Source organism: Pseudorca crassidens, chromosome 19 (genome assembly GCF_039906515.1).
Source record: "Pseudorca crassidens isolate mPseCra1 chromosome 19, mPseCra1.hap1, whole genome shotgun sequence".
NCBI lineage: Eukaryota > Metazoa > Chordata > Mammalia > Artiodactyla > Delphinidae > Pseudorca > Pseudorca crassidens.
Window position 1 is genome coordinate 55,474,648 of NC_090314.1, and position 27,059 is coordinate 55,501,706.

Below are 27,059 nucleotides of genomic sequence, written 5' to 3' on the forward strand. Positions count from 1 at the left end.
TGACAATTTTAAGAAACCATTATTTCTCATTCATGATCATAATTTCAAAACAACCATGTACCAGGGCCCTTCTGACAAGTGTTTTGTAAATTCACACTACCGCTGAGAATGTAAGAGAGAAAAACGTCCTTTTTGAAAACTATGCTGTCTTTAAATATTCTTTTACATGAAATCCATCTCTTACCGTGGCTCTGCTGCGGAAGCTCTGCAGCCGCCTGCCCTGGGGTCAGATGCCCGGGCTCCCTCGAGGCCTGTCCTTACACTAACTCGAGGCCAAGAGCAAGCCACGTAAGTCACACTATCGGCCTCAGTTTCTTCACTGTCAATTAACACCTGCCCTGCTCAATCATGAAGTTCAAATGAGATAACATAAACTCCACTTTGAAAACTATAAATGTCAAACAAAAGTGGAGCCCTTCGCTGTGTCGCTGCCTGAGACACAAGCCTCTGCAGAGCATGTGTCTGTGTCTACATTTATATGTGACAGTCCAAAAGAAATAAAACTTACAATTAATCACAGGCAACCTCTAGTGAGCACCAGCTCTGTGCCAGGCACCAAGCCTTGTCCATGTGGATCTCATATAGTCGTAAGATAGCTCTGTGAGGTGGGAACCATTCACCCCTTACCCTTCTCATTGTAAATATGAGATACCCAAGGCTTAAAGATGTGAAGCGCCTTGCCCCAAATTAAACAGAGCTGGTCTATGCAAGTCCTGAGTGTGTGCTTCCCAGCACTGGACAGTCCCTGAACAAATCAAGTATGAAGTGCGGAGGCTCCGAGCGTGGCTTCCCTTCTGCTTGTCCTCCGGCACATCACACAGAGATGCCCAAGTTCCTGTGAGAACCACATATGTTCCCATCCACACCCATTAAGACAACCATACGCCAATTCTGGACTTGGAAAATAAAAAAGAAACCTTTCACACATTATTAAGCAAAAAGGGAAGAATATAGAAAGAATATACCTCTTTTTATTATAAATAGTCGGCAAAGAGAAATTGGAAGCTTTAAAAAAATTCAATGTCCTTTGGTTGTTCTTACTCAAATTGGACCAACTTTATCAGCTTAATCCTTGATTGGTGGAAATCAAACCAAAGGAAAATTATAAAGCATTGTTTAGAAAGGTAATGTAACGTTCTTTAGGCATTTTAGATTAAGCATATGCCAATTAAATGCAGATGTAAAACCAGTGATAAATGAGGAATTTCACAGGGAATAGTAAAAAGCAGATTCAAAGGCACGGTGAGATTCTTTGTTTTTAACCACCAATTTAAAAAAAAAAGTCATCATCATAAACTTTGGTACTGTCATAAAACGTATCCCCCCAAAATAAAGTAAACTTACCTTTGGTTTTTTGATCAGCAGCCTGAAAAAAAAAAATCAGAAACTCTTTAGGAATAATGTGTAGGATGTACACATCCATATGAAAGTTTATAAGCAGACTTTAATATTGGAAACTTTAAAAACAAGTTTTTGCCCAGTTACCTTATTAAAATTTACTACTGGGAAAAATGTATAATTGTCTACATTCTATTAATTATGTGCCAATATTGATCTAAAGGCAAAAAAAATCTATGTGGAAGCTCACTTAAACTCTATATTTTAATACAAACTAAAACGGATACAGTTTTAACTATAAGATGCATTAAACCAGGCAAGAACAATACAAATGGCATAACTTGGTACCTTAAATGCCCTAAAATTCAAGCATGGCCGTAAGATATACAGTAGGACTTTAGATTTTAATATTTACTTGTACAAGCTGTAAAAGAACACTTGCCAAAGCTGCAAAAATTATTTCTAGCTTCTCAAACAAAATCAGTTAAATGGCCCTTAGACATGGCTGCCCCGGACAGTTCAGTTTAAGTAAAATAGCACGGACATTCTTTACTACCAATGACTAAAATCAAAGTCCTTCAAAATACAGCTCTAGTATTTCTGAGTCCTTAAAAAAGACATTCTGTGGCTGTCACCTTTTATCTATATCACTAGCACTCTAGATTGAGCATAGTGAATTTTAAAAGTAATAACCGAACCTCTGTAATGCAATGGCTATAATGCGGTGAGACACGAGTGATGACAGAAACAATGAACTAGGAACTCTAGCCAAACCTTTTTCTGAGCACCTTCCTTCTTTTTCTTTTCTTCCTGCTTTTTCTTTTTCTTTTCTTCCATCAAACGTTCCTCTTTTTGTGTTTCTTGTTCTTTCTCCCTATTAAAAATAAAATGGTATTAGTATAATGTCCATTTTAAAATGAAAAAATGAAAAAACATTAGCTGCAGAAAGTTTTAAGTCACACAGAGTTTCACACGTGGTATAAAGAAGGATATTTTTGAGAAGCAGTGTTAGAAATGGACCTTCACCCGTCCCCCCATCAGCTCCACTTCTCTGTTAAGTACTAGAGCACGTGGCCCTGACTTCTTTGGCAGTGTTCATTCACTGGCCCACATCTGTTGACCACCACCAACCTTTTATCAGGCAGTGTACCAGGAATTAAGGGTACAAGATGGAGAAAGACATAGTCCCTAGAATCCAGCCCCAGACCAGTATTTCTAGAAGTGCTGTCTCAGGGACCACCATCATCAGAATCTACCTATTAAAAGTGTAGATTCCTGGATCCCACACTAGCCCAACCAAATCAGAGCCTTTGCAGGTGATTCTTATGCACACCTTTTATGTTGGCTGGACAAAACAATTGTTTTCTAAACAAAGATCCCTACACAGCATGGTGAGCTACTATAAGGGTACACTGGAACATGGCATAGAACAACACTTGGAAGAGTGAGGTAGCCTATGAGCTACGGCTTAAATGTGGCAAAAGTGTTTGGCTGGCATGGGGTGCTGTGTCAGTTATCCATTTGCTGCCTGTCAGCTCCAGATTCACCCTCCGGCACACGCTTTGCCAATAATGGACCCGTCCCCTCAAGCACCTCTCCTTCCCTGTGAGCGCAATGCAGAGGTTTCTCAGTGAGGGGCGCTGGAGGGGCCTGCAGCAGCAAGGGGCCGTCCCACTGCCTCTGGAACCTGCAGGGTGGGGTCAGCATGTGGCTATGAGGACACCTGGTGAGGACCCCAGCCACGGACCAAGAAAGGGCAGTCTCTTAGCAACCTTGCAGCTCTGGCGTGATCTAGTGTCACCTTCCAGTGACCCTGTCAACACAGACATTGTGCACTGCGGGCCTCCTGTTACTTGCCCCACTCCCACACCAGTCTCTGTGGCCTTCTCCCAATGATGTGGCCGCGGTCCTCCTGACGGGGATGCCACGTGCTCCGTGCCCGTGGCACTGCCACTGCCACGTTGTCTTCACACCTGCACGCCTGGCCATCAACTGCAGCTCGCCACCAGGAGGGCTGCCACCAGGGCTCCCACCTCCTGTGTGCCCCTGTGGCGGGCTACCGGCTTTCCCGGGCTGGAGGAGTGCTTCCTTCCTGCTGCCAGCAACTGCCCACTGGCTGACCTGGGCGAAGCTGGGAGCCACTCTGCCATCCAGCGGGCTGCACCTACAGCTTCTTCAGTGAGTGGGAGCTCCAGCCTTGGGGAGGGGCCCCCTCCAATTGGCCCTTCCTCAGGTTTTCTCCCTCAGCCCTAGCTAGCTCTACAGTTGTTCTCTTACCACAGTTTAATTACTCTTTACAATAAATGTTCCCTGTTTATATCACCATGTAGTTTCTGCGTCCTCACTGGGCCAGACTGACACAAGTGGGAAGGAGGGTTCAATAGACTAAAGCAGAAGGAGCAACGTGCACAAAGGCCTAAGCAAACATCACTGTCCACACACCACTGCTGTTTAACTTATTAATTTTGGAGTTTGTTTTTAACCTGTAAATGTGTTTACAACTACTACATGCATAGGGAGTCTCAACCTAGTGTCAGTTTGTACGTTATTTGAATACCATCATAATAAAAATAACTTAAATCAACAAGGTGCTGGTGATGGGGGGGCACTCAGAGCTTATTCTTCCTTTAAAACAGTGGTTCTTGGCTGCTCATAAGAATCACCTGGGAAGTTTTAAAAACTCGCAATGCCAAGGCTGTATCCCTTTTCAGTGAAATCAGGGAATTGAACTCAGACATCAGCAGTTTTAAAAGCTTCCAGATGACTCCAATGTCCGACCAAGGCTGAGAAACAACTTTTAAAAGGAAGTCAGTACATTTCCCAAGCTTGGAAACCAGCTATTATTCATTGCCTTAGATGATACCTTCCAGGAATATTTTCATGTTAAAGGATGCAGACACTAAGAAATCTGTGTTTAAATATTCTTACAAGGTATAGGCAAGCCCTGTGAGTGATGGGTTGTTGCTGTAATCACCATGCTACTGCCACACATCTAGGGAAAAAGTGAACAAATGTTCACTAGGAATGTAGTGTCTGTCCACCGCTACTGTTATACTTTCTTAATCTACAGCATAATGGAAGCCTTAAGTTATCTTCAGATATTAAACTTAATAAAGAAGGCAAGTAGAGCTACATTTAAAAAAAGGCATTCTATAGGAGATGGAATAAAAAGGATCTTTGCTTGATTGGATTACTCTGAAAGTTAAATTAATTAGAACCAGCTATTCCCCCAGGAGTACAGTTAAGGTTTTACTGTACTGGTAAAATAAAGTGCTGTAAATAAACAGCTCACGTAGCCCTGAGATATCTTACACTTCTCCTGCCTGAGCTCATGTTCCTATGACAAAGCACGATTCAAATGTATGAACTTTAATAAAGTTTTTATCTAATATCCCCCTAACTAGCACTAATTTCTTCTACCTCTACAATTCCTGCGATTTTTCATTAATAACTTAAAAAAATCAACACTGAATCTCTTTTTTTTTTTTTTTTGCGGTATGCGGGCCTCTCACTGTTGTGGTCTCTCCCGTTCCGGAGCACAGGCTCTGGACGCGCAGGCTCCGCGGCATGTGGGATCTTCCCGGACCGGGGCACGAACCCGTGTCCCCTGCATCGGCAGGCGGACTCTCAACCACTGCGCCACCAGGGAAGCCCTGAATCTCATTTTTATTTGTAAAGTAATACATGCTCATGAGAAAACATAAACGGTGCAAAAGATACGTTAACAAAAAGACAGATTCTTCCTTCTCCAGTGTCCGCAGGCTCTCTCCTTGGAGGTAAGGAGTTTTTTAAAGAACATTCTCTATGTGAATATACGGTTGTGTATCTTTAAAAATGCTTGGATTCCTATTTCTTATCAATTTGAGATAGTAACAATTTAATTTCTATAATGATGGATACGGATTTGGTTCTTCAGACCCCTATCTTCCACCCCATCACTGCTTTGAGTTCAAACGATGAATGGCATTTGCTTTAAAAACAGTATGTTAATGTTCGCTGCAGAGCTAGGTAGGGTACTGTGAGGACATTTAACTTCTTGTGTAGCTGCTTTTTTTCTAGAGTTCTTCACTGTTCTTCTTTTCCTTTTGCAATATCCTCCTTACAAAAATTGTTTTTGTTTTTTACACAACCACCCTCCTCCAGTTTAAAAACATGAGCCCTCTCCTCAACTGCATTTCCCAAACTCCTTTCCAGAGCCTCAGTCCAGCTCACTCAGTCGGGAGCACTCTGCTAGAGTTTTCTAATACCCTCTAGTTATTTTAATAAAAAGAAAATTTGGGGGCTTCCCTGGTGGCGCAGTGGTTGAGAGTCCGCCTGCCGATGCAGGGGACATGGGTTCGTGCCCCGGTCCGGGAAGATCCCACATGCCGCGGAGCGGCTGGGCCCGTAAGCCATGGCCGCTAAGCCTGCGCGTCCGGAGCCTGTGCTCCGCTGCAACGGGAGAGGCCACAACAGTGAGAGGCCCGCGTACAGCAAAAAAAAAAATTTAATTGTGGTAAAATATACATAAAATTTGCCATCTTAACCATTTTTATGCGTACAGTTCAGTAATGTTAGTCACATGGTTGTACTACCAATCTCCAGAACTCTTTTCATCTTGCAAATGTGAAACTCTGTGCCCAAGAAACAACTCCCCACTACACGCCCCCTCTCCCCAGGCCATGGCAACCACCATTCTATTTTCTGTTTCTATTAATCTGACTAACCCTAAGTACCACATTGTGGCTTTGATTTGCAGTTCCCTAATGGTAGTGATATCAAGCATCTTTTCATATGCTTCTTGGACATTTGTGTATCTTTTGGGGGCCTACTCTTTTATCATAGTTTACATATTCCTTATTTTTAACTCTGTATCACTGTGTCATTTCTATCAATCCAGATTGATACAGTGGGAAAGGAGGAACTAACAGACTAAGCAGAAGGAACAGTGTGTGCAAACTCCTCATCATTGCCCATCCATGAATGCTGACCTAAACTTACTAATTCGGTCATCTTGTGACTTCCCTTGTTTTCCTCCTTGAATGATGGCCTCAAGTTATGCGGGAATTGGCTACCTTTTTGTTTCACTGATGGTTTGGCTGAGCATAAATTCTAGGTTGAAAATCAAGTTTGAAGGCACAGTGCCCCTGTATTCTAGCATCCATACCTACTCAAGAGAAGTCTGATGTCATTTTGCTTTTTTAGTCCTTTCTAGGTGCTTTCCCCCCCTCCAAAGCTTCTTTTCACCCCTGGGATTCTGAAATTTCATGATGATGTGCACCTTGGTATCTTTCTCCCCCATTATTTGTGCTTAGTATTTGGCTGATGCTTTCAATATAGAGACATTTCTTTCAGTTCTCTATTTTATTGAAAACATCTTCTGTTTTCTAAACAACACATATTAAGTTTCCTGGAGGGATCATCATAATTTATCTTTATGTTTTCTACTCTTTTTTGTTATTGTTCTCAGTTTTCTGAGTGCTTAACTGAACTTGGTGTTCCAGTCCTTCTACTGAGCTTCTTATTCCATGATATTAAAATTTTATATAACTTTCTTATTCTCCAGTTGCTCTTTTCCCACAATACTGGGTTCTTGTTTTATGGACGCAAATCATTTTTATGCTAGCAGAAGATATCAATTAGGGTTTTTCTGAAGTTCTGCTAAATTTTCTGCATTGTTTCCTTTCTGAACAGTTCTTCCCTCAGACTCCCTTTGATGTGAGAGACTTTTCTCAATTGTCTGGTCATCTTTGGTTTGACCGTTCACGGTCAAAAAAAACAAAACAAAAAACCAATTATTTTTGTGTGCATGGGCTGGACTTGTTTCCTCATTGGCTTTGCTTTAGGGAGACAGGTTGGGGAGCTGGCTATTTTGCTAAAGTAGCCTCAAAGATGAAAACATGCAGCTTTTCCCCTGATTACCAGGGTGCTTTATTCAAAGTATTAGCTACTAGACCTTAACCACCTAGAACTGCTGAAATTTTCGATGTCATTATTCTGAATTCTGACCATAACCTCCTCCTTACTATTTCCACTGTACCCATTCATTATCTTTACCAAAAACTCCTATTCCTTGTCTTCCATTTTCTTCTAAGCTATTTTCATCAGTTCCTTTACTAGAGAGCCTAAACCTTAAGATCATCTCATATGTTCACTAATTCAGTCACTCAGGAACTATACAACTAGCATATGTTATTTACTGTGGTAGGCACCAGGGACAAAAAGAGCGATTGGTTCATTTAACAAATATTATAGCAGAGATTACAGCAGTGACAAGGCAGAGTTCATACGCTTTTAAGGATATTCATATAAATAATGCATCAAATAAATGATCATTATTACAGCAGTGATATGTACAAAATGCAACGAGAACATAAAAGTCTGCTGGGTGATGCCCTCCTGCTTATGTTATCTTTCTATTATAGTTAAGGGGACCTTATGTCCTGCTTTAATGAACATTGTGTGCTTCCTTCTGTACTCTGGGCTGTAAGAACCTTGGTGGCAGGACTGTCTTCTGTCTCTGTGGCACCAAGAAAAGCCTGTCATCATTCAGGACATTTCTAGTACCAACGTCTGGTCCATAATCTCAGGTGAAATTTATACTGGAAAAAAATCTATATTTTCTTTTCAAGGGAAACTTTATTTTCTGAAATGACCAAGTAATATTTAATAAATTTCTATCTACCTTTTGAGGCTAGTAAGATTATAAACTGTATTTTTTTTCCTATGTGGAGAAGTTGTGAGATTTACAAGTCAAGCTGTAAGGGAAAAAAAGAAGAGGGATAGCCAGGTTGGGAGAATTTCACTTTTAAATTTTAATTTCAACTTAAAAAATTAAATTTAAATACATATGACTTTATATACATGTGTACATATAATCTTATACATTTTTTCCCAATATAACCTTTGCTTTTGTTTCTCATTTGCTTGGCATCCCTTACTCATTCTTTCTTCTCCCTCCACATCCATCTCAAAGGTTCACTTCTCCACCTCTCTTCCAGATGACCCATGTAGCCACCTAGTTCATACCCTTCTGTGCCTCTCTCCATGCTCATGTAATTATATGGAAACATACATACCTATATACGTTTACAAAGGATTTTATTTGATCATTGTTCTGTAACACAGGGATCATGTTATGTAAACTTTTTTGCATCTTGCTCTTCTCATTCAATATATGTCTCTCTCTCCTCATCCCCTCTCCCAACTGACAGATCTAATCCATATCCATTATTTCTAATGGCTACATAATATACCATGGTGTGAATGTTACCATATTCTATTCAGTTATTCCTCTATTCATACACATTCACTTCATTTCCAGTTTATCACCATTACAAGTAACTCCAGCTTTAGTCTATCTAGCTTCTGCTAAAGAGAACAACATTGCTTTGATTAGTGATATAGCTAATGCTTCAGTAATAGTGAAAACCAGGTAAGGAGAAATCTCATTCGGGGATCAACTTCAGGACCCAGAGCAAGTCTGAAGGGGCAAAGTGGACACAAATTACCTCTACTCTGTGTGGCAAGGCATACTGTCATGGGTCCCTAGTATACTGAATTCTACTGGAAAGAAAATATTTTTAATAATCTGGATTTTCCAGATGCATACTTCCTTTACTCTCAAATAGTTTAGCAATCGCTGGATTAGGAGGCTTTGGGTGGAGAAAGAGCCACACTCGTATTTTGGAGGCAGCCAGAAGGAGGAAGGGTCGGGAGGTAGGAGACTGCCCTTAAGTGGAGCCTCTATGGGTATCAATCATCTCAGTATTCCTAGCTAACGACACCTTTTCCCAGGGAAACATGATTTGACAGCTGTAGCCACCCTACGCCAAAGTATTCTAGGTGGGAAGTCTTCCAAATTTCCAGTCTTTTATTAGTTGATTACTCCCTTTTTGCAAATGAACGGGATTCAAAAAAGAGGGTGGGCTTGTTTTTGCCTGTGAGGTTTAGTCACCAGAAACTGTAACCTAGTTTCACCTACAGGACACATCACAGCTTATGCTCTGAAGTTAGACTCCAATGTCATGTCATTAAAATATTCACTAATTCAGTGTGTATGTGTGTGTGTGTGTGTGTGTGTGCGCGTGTGCGCGCGCGCGCGTGTGTGTGTGTTATATGCCGTTATATACAGTTTGGCTAATTCAATTAGAATTTCCTGGCAGGGTTTACGTTAGGAAGAGCTGGTTAAGTGTTATCAGACAAAATTAAAAAGGGAAGGGGAAGGAAGAGGTATTCTGTCCAGTCGTCAAATAAATATTTAAGATTCTTTTCAACATGTGTTTGAATACACGATACAGCCTTGTGGGCAGTACAGAAAGGATAAGACATAAAATAGTCTTAGACCTTGAGGGGAATAGAATCTAATAGGAGAGTGACAGTAAAGCTTGAATTATCCTTAATACTTGATAGACTATGGAAATAAACAGAATAATGTAGTAGACAGCTTATGCTTGAGATTCAGAGTCACAGAACTAGGTTCGAAAGTAAAGGTCACTAGCATAGGAGGTCAAGAACCTGTAGGCTCAAGTATGGGCTGGACTGGGTAGAAGAGCTGGACTGTCATGCAGTCATTCAGCGTGACACCAGGACGTGGGGTGGAAAAGGGCACCACAGCTCTGACAAACAGGAGCAGAGGGCGGAAGGGAGAGTTTTTATTTGAGGATTAAAGGAAAACACAGTTAGAGAGAATCTAAGGTCTCCTGATGTTCACAGCTTTGTGTAATGCCCTCCCCGTGAGTGTGGGAGGGACCCGGGACTTGCTTCTCACCGCTAGACGACGGCAAAGGTGACGGAATGCTGCTGCCTTGACTACATTTAGAAGACTCCATCTGTTTAGCAGACTTGCTTTAGTCTCCCTTTCAGGTGTTGGCTTTGAAGAAACAGCTGCCATGAGTCCTACTGCTGCAAGGAAATGAATTCTCCCAACAGCCTGAGTGAGCTTGGAAGCCCACCTTTCCCCAGTCAACTCCCCCCACACACGCGCCCCGCCCATGAAAACCCAGACCTGGCCTTGACTGCAGCCTGCAGTGGGTCCAGCTAACTAACCCATGCCTAGCCCCCTGACCCACAGAAACCGTGAAATAATGAGTATGTATTGCTTTAAGTTTGTGGTAATTTGTCATGAAGCATAGGAAACTAATACAGGTCGTGATTTAAGACTTCCAGGGCAAGCCAAGATGGAGTAAGCCCACCACAGCCTCTCTGCCACTGATTACCACAAAAGACTGGATGAGGTACAATATAAATTCAAAAATACAAACTATGAAAAGTAAACAAAAGCAGGTGGACTAGGCAGAGGAGTCAAAACTTGGGGAGGTGACTGTATGGGGGCGAGTTTCTCACCTACCCTCCTCTTAAAGCTGGTTTGTTGTAATTTTAACAGAAGGTTGGCCCCAGTCACAGAGCTGTGCTGTGCTGTGGTGGCCCAGGCAGCTGAAACCGAGAGAAGCCCACCTTTCTGAACAGAGAATTAGGAAACTGAGCTCTTGTGAGCTAGACAGTGTGGGGGACCCAGAGAGCAACTGGCTGGAGGAGACCCCCAAAGTCTGTGCATAAACTTCCACAGTTCTGGGTTCACCTTCGAGTCATGCGTGTGTGGGACAGACCCAAAACAGCGAAGCAGCTGCTTTGAAAACTGAACTACAACTTCAACTACTCTCCCCTCTTCTCCCCCAAGTCTTGGACTAACCCCTGAGTGGCACACGGGTGGGCCAGGCCCAAAGCAGCATAGCAGGGTGAAAGCTACGGAAACTGAATGACATTTGAACCACTGCCCACAGAAGACGAGACAGACTTTGTGGTCTGAACCTAACTGGGTTGATTGCCTGCTAAAACAAAAACAAAACAAAATAACAGCAACAGAATCAAGTGCTCTAGAGGAGTTTAATAGGACTCAAAGTCTATACAACACATTCAGAATGTCCAGGATAAAATCCAAAATTACTCTTCATACGAAGAACCAGGAATATGTGGGCAAACTGTCAGGACAAAGTACAAGGGATACCAACTCCCAGATGACCCAGGTGTTGGAATTATCAGACAAAGACTTTAAAGCAGTTATTGTAACTATGCTCCAGGAGGCAAAAAAAGGTAAATGCCCTTGAAACAAATGGGAATATAGGTGTTCACAGCAGATAAACAGAAACTGTAAAAACAGAAGTGGAAATTTTATTCATTCATTCACTTATTTTTTACTTTTTGTCTGCGCTACGCAGCTTGCAGGATCCTAGTTCCTTGACCAGGGATCAAACCCCCATCCTTGGCAGTGAAAGCGCAGAGTCCTAACCACTGGCCCGCCAGGGAATTCCCTCAAGTGGAAATTTTAGAACTGAAAAATAAAATATCTGAATTAAAAACTTCACTAGATGAGTGCAATGAAAGAATGAATGAGGGAAAAGTTTGTGAACTTAATTCAAGCAAAAGAAATGATCTGAAGAACAGACAGAAAAAAGATTGAGAAACATGAAGAGTCTCAGGGACCATGGGACAATACCAAAAGGTCCAACATTCATGTCATTAGGGTTCCAGGAGTAGAGGAGAAAGAGATTGAAGAAAAATAAATCTGCAAAAATAATGGTGGAAAACTCCCCAAAGTTGGTGATATAAATAAATTTACAGATTCAAAAAGCTCTGTGAACTCCTAATAGGATAAACTCGAAGAAAACCCCACTCAGACATATCATATATTAAGTACAAGCAGCCAGATTCAAAAGGATACGTGCTGTATAGTTCCATTTATATGACAATCTGGAAAAAGAGAACAATTATAGGAACATAAAACAGACCTGTGATTGCCTGGGCCTGGGGAGGGAGGAAGATATTACTACAAAGGGGCAGAGCAAGGGAACTTTTTTGGAGGATGACAGAACTATCCTGAATCTTGATTATGATGGTGGTTATATACACCTATAAACATTACATATATATATACTGTATGCATTTGTTGAAACTTAGATAACTGTACACTAGAGAGTGAATTGTACTGTACGTAAACTTTTAAAAAAGTGAATAAAAACAACAAAAATCAAAAACAAAAGCAAAAAATGATTTGTAAATGGTCACCGGGCGAGGCAGGGTGGGGGGAAAGGTGGTGGTTCTGGGGAATGTTGAATCCCTCCCTCATGCATCTTCTTCCCCCTCCATTCCTGGCCTAATGAGAGATGGGGTTTCAATTAAATGGAGGGGGGGACATGGAGTGAGTTGCGAGGGTACAGAGTTAAAGATAAAGATCTTCATTTACCACAGGACCAGTGTACCATAAGACACAGAGGGAAGATGTGGAGGAAAGGACGAGACACTGACTGGGAATGCTGACTGCAGGCACCTTTATTTTAGAAGGATGGAGAAGTATCACAGAGATCTGAAGAGAGGCATGGCAACAGCAGCTGGCCTCGAGGTATTCCAAAAGAACTCTGACATTATTTTCATTTTAGTGCTAATACAGACTTACTACTGTGGCTAAAACACCAAACCAGAACAAAAGCCAGCAGCACCCTTAGTAGGGAGCAGTCTGACTGACCAGACTTCTTAGCAGTTCCTCTCATCGGATAAACACACACTATGGTGCTTGCTGTCTAACCACTGACATATACCCACTTCCCTGTCCCACTAATGCTTCTCTACATCTTATTATCTTCTTCCATTGGCTTTTTGTCACAGAACAAATGATGTCCCTCATTTGGTAGGCTTTTCTCTGAACAATAAAGTTGATTACCTCCGTCTGTTATTTTTGCCGCTCAGCTTCCTTTACTCCTCCCTTTGGAAACTGTGCCCCAATTTCCCCCAGAGTACCAGTCCTTCTCTCACGCTAATGTTAAGGACAGTGGCTCCAGAGATGTGTCTGGCCAATCAAAAAGCACTGCATTTCCTGGGCCATGGTGATTAGATTCAGGATGACTCTGCATGTGAACATCACAGGAAGGACGCTGAACGGAAACTCAAGGCCTTAATCACAGAGGGCCTGGAAATGAAGCTGACGCCAAGGAAAAGAAGCAAAGAAATGGCGTGAGAATTAAGTCTTGGTAATGTATGTCCTTTGAGCCCAGGAACAAGTTGTTCCTGTGGCCTGGTACCTCAGTGCCTTGCCCTTGCCTGGTCCTACTAGGCCAGTCAAGATCCTCCTTGGAATGTGAATCCTGAACTGAGTGGCAAACAGCTGGAACAGATCCATCTCAGCGACTGCAGCCTCCAGATCTGTCCATTAGCACTTGCTACCTAGATTTTGCAGGCTGAGGAGCCCGGCTTCTCAGTTTTTCCTTCAATGATGTCAGCCACCTCATATCATTCCAAAGTCCCTCTTCCCCTCCCCCCTTAATTTGTACAGAGTCACTTTCTGTTGCTTGTAACCAAAGAATCCTGATAAATACAGTTTCTCAACAATCTATTTATTTAATTTAGACTTAGTAAAAGTACGTGCTGACTGGATCTAGCACTATTTAATTATGATGTCTCAAAACTAATCATGTTCAGTAAACATTTTTAACCACTATAAAAACTGCTTTAGAATGACTGTATCACATGTCAGTTACAAGCATAGAAGTTGTAAGTACTGCTTTTCTTTTTTTTGGCCGAGCCACACAGCATACAGGATCTTAGTTCCCCAAGCAGGGATTGAACCTGTGCCTTCCACAGTAGAAGCGTGGAGTCTTAACTGCTGGACCATCAGGGAAGTCCCTAAGTACCATTTTGTGAAAACCTTTTCTTTATTTCATTTCTGAGTTTAAAGTAGCCTCAAATTAAATCAGAAAATGCCACTATACTTTTTATTGTTGCTCCATTTCCATCGTCAATTTACATAATGATACTTGAATATGTGTACTTTAAATATGCTTAAAATAATAGAAGCAAATCTCCAACCAATCTCTCAGATACAGTAGTCCTGGCTGGCACATCCTGGTATGTAAACCACAGAGTGGTTATTAATAATGATCAGGATTTCACTGTTTGCTAGAAAATTTTAAAATAGGTACGGTACTGGGTAACCAATGACAAGCATGCTTTACCCAAAAGTGTCTACTTCCAACTACTAAGGAATGTGGAGGTGGGGAACTGTGCTATTGACTTACTGCCGCTCAGCTCCACGCTCAGCTTTTTGCCCACTCTGTGAAAACTGGGACCTTTAAACATTTTCCTTTGCCAGCTGGCACGATGTTAAGCTTTTTCAACAGAGGGTGCTAGAGAGACACAGCAGGAAAAGAGTTTTGCTCTTGGCTGACTCCTAAAGGCCCCTCCCTCGCCCACCCTGAGAACTTCCCAGCGGTCCCCCCACCCTCCCACGCTCAGTGACTTTTCTGCCATCCCTTGTGCCCTATCCAGAGGTCTGGACCTCAGCCAGGGGGGCTCTCACTGGGCACCCCATCTCAGCCCTGCGGGCAGTGGCTACTCCTTACACCGTTATGCCTGCAAAATTTAAAGCTTTCTCTACTGACTAGCAAATCCCTCATTACTCCAATCCCGTTAGAGTTGGCAATTCTTTATATTAAACTTTCCCTGTTCATGTTACCGTTTGGTTTCTCTCTCCTGACAGAAGAATCCTTAAATTAGAGCCTATTTCAATCCTGTCAACAAACCGGAGACTTTTTAATATTGCCACACTAATGAATAAGTAAAATTCACAGATGTGCCTAAATAGCGAATAAATGACATCAAATATAAAACAAGTTAAATTTAATTAATAGCACATAGACCTGAAGTATGCAACCTGATAGGTGTGGAAAAAGACTCGATTTGCCTGGATTTGCCTAATATCACTTGCCCAGTATTTTTTGTTTGACTCAATAATATTTCTATGCTCTAAAACTTGTGATACATCTGGGCGAATTTAGAGAAGGTTCTCCTTCATGATTATGAAGAAGAAAGAACAAAGTCCTGGCACCATATAACCGCAGGCCAGTCACTAAAATGATGAAACAGACACCTGGGGCAGTTATCAGTGAGAGAGCTGGACTGCAGATCATTTCCAGGGTAACTTTCTATTTAAAAATGTTGCAATTCTGGGACTTCCTTGGTGGCGCAATGGTTAAGAATCGGCCTGCCAATGCAGGGAACACGGGTTAGAGCCCTGGTCTGGGAAGATCTCACATGCCGCGGGGCAACTAAGCCCGTGTGCCACAACTACTGAGCCTGCGCTCTACAGCCTGCGAGCCACAACTACTGAGCCTGCTTGCCACAACTACTGAAGCCCGCACGCCTAGAGCCCGTGCTCTGCAACGAGAAGCCACCACAATGAGAAGCCCAAGCACCGCAAGGAAGAGTAGCTCCAGCTCGCCGCAACTAGAGAAAGCCCGCGCACAGCAGCAAAGACCCAGTGCAGCCAAAAATAAATAAATAAAATTTAAAAACAAAAACAAACTCTTTAAAAAAAGAAAAGAAAAAAAAATTTAAAATTCTGTGAACTAAAAGGACTGTTAACTGTGGACTCCATTTCCGGAGCCATTAAACTAACCTGTGGTCAAAGCTGGATTCTAATTTGGGAGAGCAGGCAAGTGCACAAGACCTGGGCAGAAATAGCTTTGTGACAATCTGCACAATGGAAAAGTCAAATATAAAAGGAGATGATACCACCACCATCCACCCAGTCCCCTGATCCAGAAACATCTGTGAAGCCAGGGTTTATATGAAAGGATAGTAGGAAAGAAGGTTTCAAGGGTCTGTGCTGGAGTCATGAGGTGATAAAGGCGTCAGATGCCTGTCTAAACAGTTTCTACAAAGAAACCTAAGGCAGGAGATAAATTATATGACCAATTTTATTTGTGCAGAAAAAACACAGGTACTGAAAGGGATTGTTAGTATTTCACATTAAAAATGTGAAATACAAAGACTCATTTCAGAAATGATTAGGAAGAAAACCTACCTGAAAAATATCAGTTATTAAAAGAATTAAATTTTCTGTTTTGTTTTTTAAACATACACCAGGTTCATATGACCAAAAACAAAGAAACAAAACAACAAAGTCTAGACAGAGATCCTACGGGAACCTAATTAAGAAAAAAAGTGTTCTATAATTTGCCATGGTGCTCTTATATAATCAGGTCTAGTCCTTAGTCATTCATTCAACAAACACAAAGCAGTGAACTGTCCACTGGACCCTGACTTGTTCAGTTCTATACTTTGAATAGTAAGAAGTATTCACTAGTCACAGATTGTTGTGTCAGTACCTTAATTACTGTTTTAAGTCAACAACTCTAATACTCAAAGTATGTAACTTGTATGACCTGGATGTCCAATACTATGTTCACATACCAATTTAAAAGAGCAAATGTTTCCTATTACTCTCACAAAGTCAACTCTCTGCTAGTTCCCACCATTTTGGCTTTCTGATTTCTTAAAAAAAAAAAAAAATTCAGAGTTCACCTCCTTAAAGGACTCTAATGGAACCACATCTGGTAACGGATTAGTATAAGTGCTCAGAGCTAACCCACAATCTGCCTTATAGTGAAGCAATGAGCAACTTACTAAATTATGCTACTATTAATGATTCAATTCCTCACTCTGTCCTTTATGGCTTCTTATTAAAACCATGAGAACATACACCAGTTCTACAAAGAAAGAAAAAGTTTCCCTAGCACTCAGGTCCAGAAATAAGTTTTCCAGGGGATACCTCTCCCAGGTGACATAGAGTCAGGCTCTGGACAGCTTCTTTCAGGCCCTAGAGCATGCACATAGCCAAAAACATGATGGAAAAACTCAGGGAACTGTCAAAAACTCAGCAATTCTCTGGGGAGCCAAGGTACATGGTCCAGGTATGAAGGTTTCTGATGGTTTTGCTGAATCCAAAGATAAAACCTAGAAAATCAAACAATCCTCCACAGATACCAAGTTCAACTGAAAATAATAGTTTGAGGTTGTAGTCTTTGAAAAAACTAATGATAGCAATAGCTATCATTTAGTAAACACTGGGCTTGCAAGGCCTCTTCAATAGACGACCCCAATGACTCCTAAAAACAACTTTGTTAAAATGGACATCACCTGCATCTTAAAAGAGGTGACTGAAGCTCAGAGGATCTCGGTGAGTTGCCCACTGTGACACAGACAGTAAGTGACTGACTCTCAAGCACATGCTCCTTCATCATGCACAATGCATCCCTAAAGAGCACATACGCTTTGTTGTACGTAGTCCAAGAGCAAGAGCCAAGTGCTTCAGATTTAAGACAAGCTGATAGTAAAGCTGACCCCACTTTTTGGAAATTGAAGAGTCCAATTAAGACAATCTCTTAGATGATACATTAGTTACAGTACAGGCAGAGCCACTGTAACTAAGAGACCCCAAAATGCAATGTCCTCAAGACGTTTCTCCCCCAAGTCCGGAGGCTGGCCAGGTACCTTTGCTCCAGGAAATCATCTAGGGACCCAGTTCTTTTCATTCACTAGAGGAGGGAAAAGAAGAATTGCAGAGCAAATCATTTTCTTTTTGGTTCATGCCCTGCAAGTTCATACATTATTTCTGCTCATATCTGATTAACCAGAACTTTATTCATATGCCCATATCTAGATACAAGTACGGCCGGGGAAATCTAGGTGTGCTCATCTAAAACTTCTTCCAAAAGGAAGGAGAAAATGCATTCCTGGGGGAAAATAAACAGTTTCCAGAACTGATGGAGCGCTTCCCCATCTCTATGTGGAGATAAAAAGTAGGTAATTTTTCCAAAACAAAACAGATATACATACACAGATACAGATTTGAGTTTGTGTGTTACTTGAACAAATGATACATAAATCAAGTCCCCAACATTCAACTCTATAGAATATGAGCAAAATGATTTTGGGCAGAAACTTCTTCAAGGGATCAAGATGTCACCAGTTACTTGCTGTGGCAACAGAAAAATCCTAGTAATGCTTCTACAGAATGATTGAGCATCACAAGGTTGCCAGTAAATCTTCCAGAATGAATTTGTTATAAAAATACCAAATTTTATCTAATCTAAGATGCTTTCAAATATAAGATGCACCATTATTTCTTATGCACTAAGAAAGAAAAATGCTGCCAATTACACCATGAAATACCATTATTGTCTATAAGATGCATGCCAATTTCGAGATGTTAAAAGTGGGAAAAATGTGTTTCTTAGAACAAATGAAATACAGTATGCCCCTGAAATAACAAATCAAAGTGATCTACCTTATGAAATTACTGGACAAAAACCAATTAAATTTTAGAAAATAAATTGTTGCTACTAGGCCATTCTTTATGATGATAATATAAATAAATATATGGAGGTCAAACATACACTTCATGAATTTTTAAAAAAACAACTCAATTCTATGGGAAAGTCAGACAGCTACTTTCATAACACATGAATTACAATTTGCTAAGAAGCACAGGGCGGGGGCTTCCCTGGTGGCGCAGTGGTTAAGAATCTGCCTGCCAATGCAGGGGACACGGGTTAGAGCCCTGGTCTGGGAAGATCCCACATGCCGCGGAGCAACTAAGCCCGTGCGCCACAACTACTGAGCCTGTGCTCTAGAGCCCGCACACCTAGAGCCAGTGCTCCGCAACAAAAGAAGCCACCACAATGAAGCCTGTGCACTGCAACGAAGAGCAGCCCCTGCTCGCCGCAACTAGAGAAAGCCCGCACACAGCAATGAAGACCCAACACAGCCAAAAATAAATAAAATAATTTAAAATATATATATATAAAAAATAAGCACAGGGCATTGTGAGAGCACGAGGGAGGAGGTAGTCAGGAGAGCATGGGAGGTTTCCTGTGGAGGTGAGCTAAGTTCTGAAGGATAACTAGCTGAACTGGCAGGGGAACAGCATGGATAAAAGCTCTATGGTGGAAAAGAAATACGGCACGTTTTGAGAACAGCAAGATGACTAGTGAGCCTAAAGCATGGGGACAATGAAGAAATGGCTAAAGCAAGTCTGGTGGGATAAACTGAGTTAAAGTTTTTGGTCTTATCCTCAGAGCAGTGAGAAGTTACTGAAGAATATTCAGCAAGAAAATAACAATCATATTTGTCTTTTTACGAGGTCATTCTAGCTACTACATGGAGAATGGAATATATGTGGATAAGAGTGGACAGGTGGAAACCAATGAGTAGGCTCTGCTGTCAGTCTAAGAGTTTAGAATTGGTAGTTTAGATTTGGGGAGCAGCAGAGGATTTGGGGATGGAAAGCAGGGTTTGAAAATTATTTAGGAGATAAAATGAATAGAACGTGGTGATTAACTGCATATGGGCATAAGGGAGAGGGGAGCATCGAGAACAGCCCCTGGGTTTCTCACCAGTGTGACTAAGTGTACGGCATCGTTCAAGATAAACACTGGAGAAGAACACCCTGAATTTGAGATGCTTGAGCATTAAACTGGGAAGGGAGCTGGCAGCTTGATATATAATTCTGGATTCAGAGGAAAGATTTGGGCTGGAGAGAAGTCTACGGAGCTGTCAATGCAGAGGTAAATCAAAGCCATGGCCACAGCTGAAATCAGGTAGGGATGGGGTTAGAAGGAACAGAAAAGAGGGCCGGGGACAAAGACTTAAGGAACATCAGCATTCAGAGGTCAGACTCAGGAGGATGAGACTGTCATTCAAACACCCACCCATTATTTATGCATCAATTCTTTATTAGTAACTGGCTACAATATGCCAGACTCTGTTTTAGGTATAAGGATATCCAGTGAACAAGATACATTAGCTTCCTATTATTAAGGAGCTTACAGTTTAGTGAGCAACCAAATAAAAAACACAAGAAAATAAGATAATTTCAGTTTGTGATAGTGCTATGAAGAAAATAAAATTGGCATCGCAACTCAAATTCCATGATGGCATGACATCAGTGATGAGATTTCCAAAATGATGAGTAATTACTGAGAACGTTCCAGACAAAGTATAATCTTCCCTCAACTTACATGAGAGCTGCTTTCCTGCGAAATTCAGTATATATCACAACAGCACACACACACAGACTGTATATACATGTAAAATAGGTTCTGTGTGAGAATAAACAAAATGTTCACCCACCTAAATATCCAGAGGGCTATCCAAAAGCCACCAAGGATGTGGTACCAGGCTTCACTGTATGGGGCTGGTCCAGGTACTACAGAACATCTAGGATCCTTGGCTCCTAACCCACTAAATGCCACTGTGCCTGAACCCAATCGTGCCATAGCTTCTAAACACATCTCCATATTTCCAAATGCCCCCCAAAGGAGTTGGTACCTCCCCTGCTGAGAACTGCTGCTTTAAGGCAACAAAGTACACCCTGCTAAATGACACAAATTCCAAGAAATGGAGAGGCACTGAGGTATCCATACTAATGAATTCTAGTTGCAGACATTTCCATGAAGTGGCAATCAATCACTCTTTTTCATTCGATATATACAGTTGACCGCTGAACAACATGGGTTTGAATTGCGCAGGTCCACTTATATGTGGATTTTTTTCAACAAATACATACTACAGTACTACACGATCTGAGGCTGGTTGAATCCAAGGTTGTGGAACCACCTATATAGAGGGCCGAATGTAAAGTTACATGCAGATTTTCGGTTGTGCAGCGGACTGGCACCCCTAACCCCCACATTGTTCAGGGGTCAACTGTACTTACTATGTGCCAGACAATGTTCTGGTCCCTGCCTTCACAGAGCTTACATTTTAGAGTTTCTTGTCTTTTCTGGATATATGCCCAGGAGTGTGACTGCTGGATCATATGGTAACTTATTTATTTATTTATTTTTGGCTGCACTGCGTCTTCGTTGCTGCACACAGCCTTTTCTCTAGTTGCGGCGAGCAGGGGCTACTCTTTGTTGCGGTGTGCGGGCTTCTCGTTGTGGTGGTTTCTCTTGTTGCGGAGCATGGACTCTAGGTGTGCAGGCTTCAGTAGGTGCAGCATGTGGGCTCAGTAGTTGCGGCATGTGGGCTCTAGACCACATGGGCTTTAGTAGTTGTGGCATGTGGGCTCAGTAGTTGCAGCTTGTGGGCTCTACAGCGCAGGCTCAGTAGTTGTGGTGCACGGGCTTACTTGCTCCGTGGCACATGGGCTCTTCCCAGACCAAGGATCGAACCCGTGTCCCCTGTATCAGTTGGCAGATTCTTAACCACCGTGCCACCAGGGAAGTCCGAGCTTACATTTTAGAAAACTGGAATAAACACACAACTACTTGAAATAAAGACGATCCAGAATGTGGTTCTTATACTTAAAATCTATACACCCTGGCATCTCTCAGGTAAAAGTACAAAGAGTTTCCTTGAAAATTAATGTTATTTTCTCCATTAACTGTTTGTAGTCATTTGTAGGCACATGTACCATAATAGAGATTTAAACATTCAGCACCCAACAAATGACATCCAACACTGAAAAAGCAATTGTGTACTTTCAAATCGCACTGAAAAAGTTTTTACAGTCTGAAAGACAGTAGCACCTACTGGAAAAGATGCTAATTATAACCAAACCCTTTTGGACTCTAAATACGCTCAGACATAAAAGAAAAGAGGGGGGGAGCTGTGCATTTTTAACCAGGGAATCATTAAAGTACAGAAGTGATCTCCATGGAGAACAGATTCACAGATGGGCAGATGCAGAGAAGAAATTCTGATGTTGGGAAGAAGATGCGATAAAGAGTAAAGAGCTGGTAAATACTGCTAATTAGCGCAGTACCACTGGTACACGGTTGACCACAGTGTTAATTTACACTCTCAATAACGCTCAGTTCAGTTCATGGAATTTTCTAAACTTGAAAAAGAAAGATTATGATTGAAATAATTCTATATATAAAATTTTATACTTTTTTTAAATTTATAACAAGGTATTCTCACACTAAGCAAGCTTCACAAATACAATTTTTAATGACAGATAACATAATATTTTCATTGTGTAGACAGACCATAATCTTCTTAACAATTCTCCTGTTATTTACTTAGGTGTTTCCTTTTTATACTGCTTTCATCACTAACCCTCATTTGTGTAGTTTGTTCTGTATTTGTGATTATTCGATTTTGTTCTGTATTTGTGATTGCTGTCTTCAGAGAGGTTTCCAGAAGCAGACTTACTAAAACAAAAGTGTATAATTAAGAGTTTCAATACTTATAGCCAAACTGTTATCCAAAAGCATTTTAATAATCTGTACTTTTTTATTAGCTGAGTATAAGAGTGCTTAATTCAAAATATCCTCACAAGCACTGAGTATTATAATTTTTAATCTCTGCTAATCAGATAGAAAAAGTATCTCACTGGCATTAATTTACAATTCTTTGATTTTTTTTTTTTTTTTTTTTTTGCGGTACGCGGGCCTCTCTCGTTGCGGAGCACAGGCTCCAGACGCGCAGGCTCCACGGCATGTGGGATTTTCCTGGACCGGGGCACAAACCCGTGTCCCCTGCATCGGCAGGCGGACTCTCAACCACTGTGCCACCAGGGAAGCCCTCTTTGACTATTAATTCCCCATATATTGTTAACCTGCATGAATTTTGTTTTCTGTGAATCAACCATTTATATTTTCTGGTCTATCCCTTGAGTTCTTAATTGGTTTTTCCTTTATCAATTTGTAAGAATTTATATATGTTAAATGGATTAACCTTTTATCCTGTTGCTGTAAACATTTTCCCCATTTTTAGTTTGTCTTTTAATTATTTTTAATTTTTAGTTATTATTTTTTTTATTGGCGTACAGTTGTTTTACTGTGTTGTTAGTTTCTGCTGTACAGCAAAGTGAATCAGTTATACATATATGCACTCTTTTATATATCTACTCTTTATATCCAATCAGTTATATGTATACATATATCTTCCCATTTAGGTCACCACAGATCACTGAGTAGAGTTCACTGTGCTATACAGTAGGTTCTCATTAGTTATCTATTTTATACATAGTAATGTATATATGTCAATCCCAATCTCCCAATTTGTCCCATCTCCCCTCCCCCCTTGGTAACCATAAGTTTGTTCTCTAGAAGTGACTCTATAGAGTCACATATGTGACCCTATTTCTGCTTTGCAAATAAGTTCATCTGTACCATTTTTCTAGATTTCACATATAAGTGATATTATGCAATGTTTGCTTTTCTCTTTCTGACTTACTTCACTCCGTATGACAGTCTCTAGGTCTATCCACGTTTCTGAAAATGGCAGTATTTCATTCCTTTTTATGGCTGAGTAATATTCCATTGTATATATGTACCACACCTTCTTTATCCATTCCTCTGTTGATGGACATTTAAGTTGCTTCCATGTCCTGGCTATTGAACATCAGGGTGCATGCATCCTTTCGAATTATGGTTTTCTCCGGATATATGCCTAGCAGTGAGATTGCTGGATCATATGGTAGCTCTATTTTCAGTTTTTTAAGGAATCTCCATAGTGTTTTCCATAGTGGCTGTACCAATTTACATTCCCAGCAACATTGCAGGAGGGCTCCCTTTTCTCCAGCATTTATTGTTTGTAGATTTTCTGATGATGGCCCTTCTGACGGGTGTGAGGTGATACCTCATTGTAGTTTTGATTTGCATTTCTCTAATAAGTAGTGATGTTGAGCATCTTTTCATGTGTCTGTTGGCCATATGTATGTCTTCTTCAGTGAAATGTCTATTTAGGTCTTTCCGCCCATTTTTTTATTGGTTTGTATGGGTTTCCTTTGATATTGAGCTGCATGTCATCTCTTAATTATCTTTGACATTTAGAAGTTTTAAATTCCCATAAAATCCCACAAAAAACTTTCACGAGATTTTTAGTGCAGAAACATTCCTCAAATTGTTTTTATTTTCTAGATTTCTTAATTGCTTTATACAGATGATGCTTTATTTAATGTTTCTTTAGGTGTAGGGTAGACACTAGGATTTATCTTGCCTCCTTTTAGATCAACTGAGTGCCTAGATGTCATTTAGTGCCCAGGACTGAATGATCCTTCCTCTCCCAACTCATCTGTGACCCTGACTCTTCATATATCAAAACCACATAAAACAGATGGGCCTGAAGACCATTCTGCTCCATTAATCACTGTGTGCTTCTGCCAGGACCACACTATTTTAATTATTCCGGTTTCATAAAATTTTGGTTATCTGCTACCACTAGTTTCCCCCTCATTATTCTTTTTTAAAAATTTACTTAACTATGCTTTTATCCTTCCAGATGAAATTTACAACCATTTTGTCATGTTCGAAAAGAAAAACATGTATTTTTTTTAAAACAGAATTGCTTTAAACCTACAAATTAATTGAACCAAAAGCTCTGTAGGATTTAATTTTCCTAATTGAGGAAATCTCTCAATGTATTTCTTTCTTCTTTCAGTGAAACTGTCATTTTCTTTATATCTATTTCCTATACATGTTAAGCTCATTTCTAGGTATTTTATGATACTTTATTGTTATTATGTTAGGATCAAATAGTCTATGTATTGCCTAAATGGTTACTGATGGTAGGTATCTAGTCAGACTATTGATTTATCTATACTGCATCAAATAACTTTACAGCAGACCACCTTGGGTTTTCTGGATATACAATCTGTAAACAACCATCTTCTTTTCATCTTTTTATTTCTCATTTCTATTTCATATTGTGGTAGGCAGAATTCTAAGACACTCTCCCCATACTTAGCTGCTGGTTTATACATACTTTCTCCCAGTTATTCAATCAAACACTAATCTAGGCACTGTTGTAAAGGAACTTTGCAGATGTAATTAAAGTCCCAAATCAACTGACCTTAAGATAGGAAGATTATCTAAGGGGGGCCAACCTAATCACATGAACCCTCTGAATCCAGGTTTAGAGGTCAGAGACAGAAGCCAGAAGTTCAAAGTATGAGAAGGATTCAACACAACAGTTGCTGGTTTGAAGATGGAGGATACATGGCTAGGAACATGGTGGCCTTGAGAGCAACCCCCACTGACAGCCAGCAAGGAAACAAGGACCTTAGTCCTACAACCACAAGGAACTGAATTCTGCCAACAACGAGCCTGGAAGCAGATTTTCCCCCAGAGCCTCCAGAGGAGAGCTCAGCTTGGCCGACACCTTGAGTTCAGCCCTGTGAGACCCTAAGCAGAGACCTCAGTCATGCCATGCCAGACTTTTGGCCCACAGAACTCTAAACTAACATTGGTTGTTCTTTTAAACAGCTAGGTTTGTGGTAATTTGCTATGCGGCAATAGAAAACTAACACACCTTATTAACTGGCAGGGACTTAGAAAGCAATGTTAGAGAAGATTAAATACTAATGTCAGTAAGTCTTAGCAGTCAGAGAACAGCTGGCATCAGAAACCACACCAATAATTTGAACAGGGTAGATTTAATAGATCTGTTAACTAGTAAAATTTGGCTAACTTTTAAGAGGGGCAAAAAAGGTCTCTAAGTGATCCAGAAGCAGCAAATGCAGACAGCAGAAATTTACTACCTCTAGGCTGAGGGTGTACAAATAAGGCGCTAAGAATTTAGAAGAGGATCCCTCCCTGTGGACTGGAGGCAATGTGGCTGCCATAGGACACACAGCTGGTGAGTAGCAAAAAGACCTAACAGAGGGCCCAAGTCAGAGATGGTCCATACAAGGGCCCTCCTAGGTGGCAAATAATCTTCCCCAAGGGTATTATGGGTGGACCAAAGCTGCTCCTTAAGTGCCACTGAGGTGAGAACCACCAGGACTCCCAGATGCTAATCTGCTGACTGCTGCACCAAAAAAGTACATTAGAACCAGGAAGGGAAGCCCCCTTTGTCCCTCTCTTCCTCCTTCCATTGTCTCTCCAGTGCCCCAAATGGGTGGCAGCCTCATAGTCCAACTCAATGAAACTATTCTGTGAACTCTTGTAGAAGCATTCCCCACTTGGAAAGTAAGAACTTCAAACCCCAGCAGAGCTCAAAAGTTTCTAGAATGAAAAGCAGAAATTCTGCAAGTGGGTTATTTGGTATAAAAATTAGTGAGAGAGAGCTTTTAGGGTTTTAGCATTGAGTACAGTAGGGAAAGCTGGTCTGAGAGTTTATACCACATTAAACAAATACCCAGCTCTTCCTAATTTGTGTCTAACAGAAGAAATAGTGATAATGAATTTATCTATTTCTCCTTTTGATTCTGTTGATTTGTGCTTTATGTATTTTGAAGCTATCTTATTATGTGCATACAAATTTCCTAGTGGATTAACTCATTTTGCATTACAAAATTTCCTTTTTTTATTTCTAGGGATGTGTATTGCCTTGAAGTCTATTTTGTCTGATATCACTTAAATTGACCATTTTACTACTTGTTTTACACTTTATTTCTCTCCTTTCTTGTCTTCTTTTGGACCAGTATTTTTTTATTATTCCATTTCCCCTCTCTTTCTCCATTAGCTTTTTTTTTTTTTTTGGTAAGCGGGCCTCTCACTGTTGTGGCCTCTCCCGTTGCGGAGCACAGGCTCTGGACGCACAGGCTCAGCAGCCATAGTGATTCTTAAATCTATGGCTTGATAGCATTCATCAGTTTTGGAAGATTCTCAGCCATTTTTAAAATTTCTTTCTTTTTTGACCGTGTCAGGTCTTAGTTGCAGCATGCGAGATCCTCATTGAGGCATACGGGATCTTTTGTTACAGCGTGAGGGCTCTTCGTTGTGGTGCATGGGCTTCTCTCTAGCTGTGGCACGTGGACTCCAGGGCACGTGGGCTCTGTAGTTGTGGCATGCGGGCTCTCTCATCGAGGTGCATGAGCTCAGTAGTTGTGGCACATGGGCTTAGATGCCCCATGGCATGTGGGATCTTAATTCCCCGACAAGAGATCAAACCCGCGTCCCCTGCATTGGAAGGCAGATTCTTTACCACTGGACCACCAGGGAAGTCCTGATTCTCAG

General features: G+C 41.0%; 1 protein-coding gene across 10 annotated transcripts in view; it reads right to left on the minus strand.

The window, feature by feature from the left end:
• TNRC6C (trinucleotide repeat containing adaptor 6C) overlaps positions 1–27,059 on the minus strand; it is a 130,219-nt gene that overhangs the window by 81,381 nt on the left and 21,779 nt on the right. For all 10 annotated transcript variants that reach the window (XM_067714034.1, XM_067714029.1, XM_067714035.1 and 7 more), the window contains exons 2-3: positions 2,113–2,212; positions 1,345–1,366 (exon numbers count right to left, since the gene is read on the minus strand). In XM_067714034.1, the coding sequence (XP_067570135.1) occupies positions 1,345–1,366; positions 2,113–2,175 (85 nt within the window). In that variant the 5' untranslated portion in view covers positions 2,176–2,212. The remainder of the gene's footprint in view (positions 1–1,344; positions 1,367–2,112; positions 2,213–27,059) is intronic.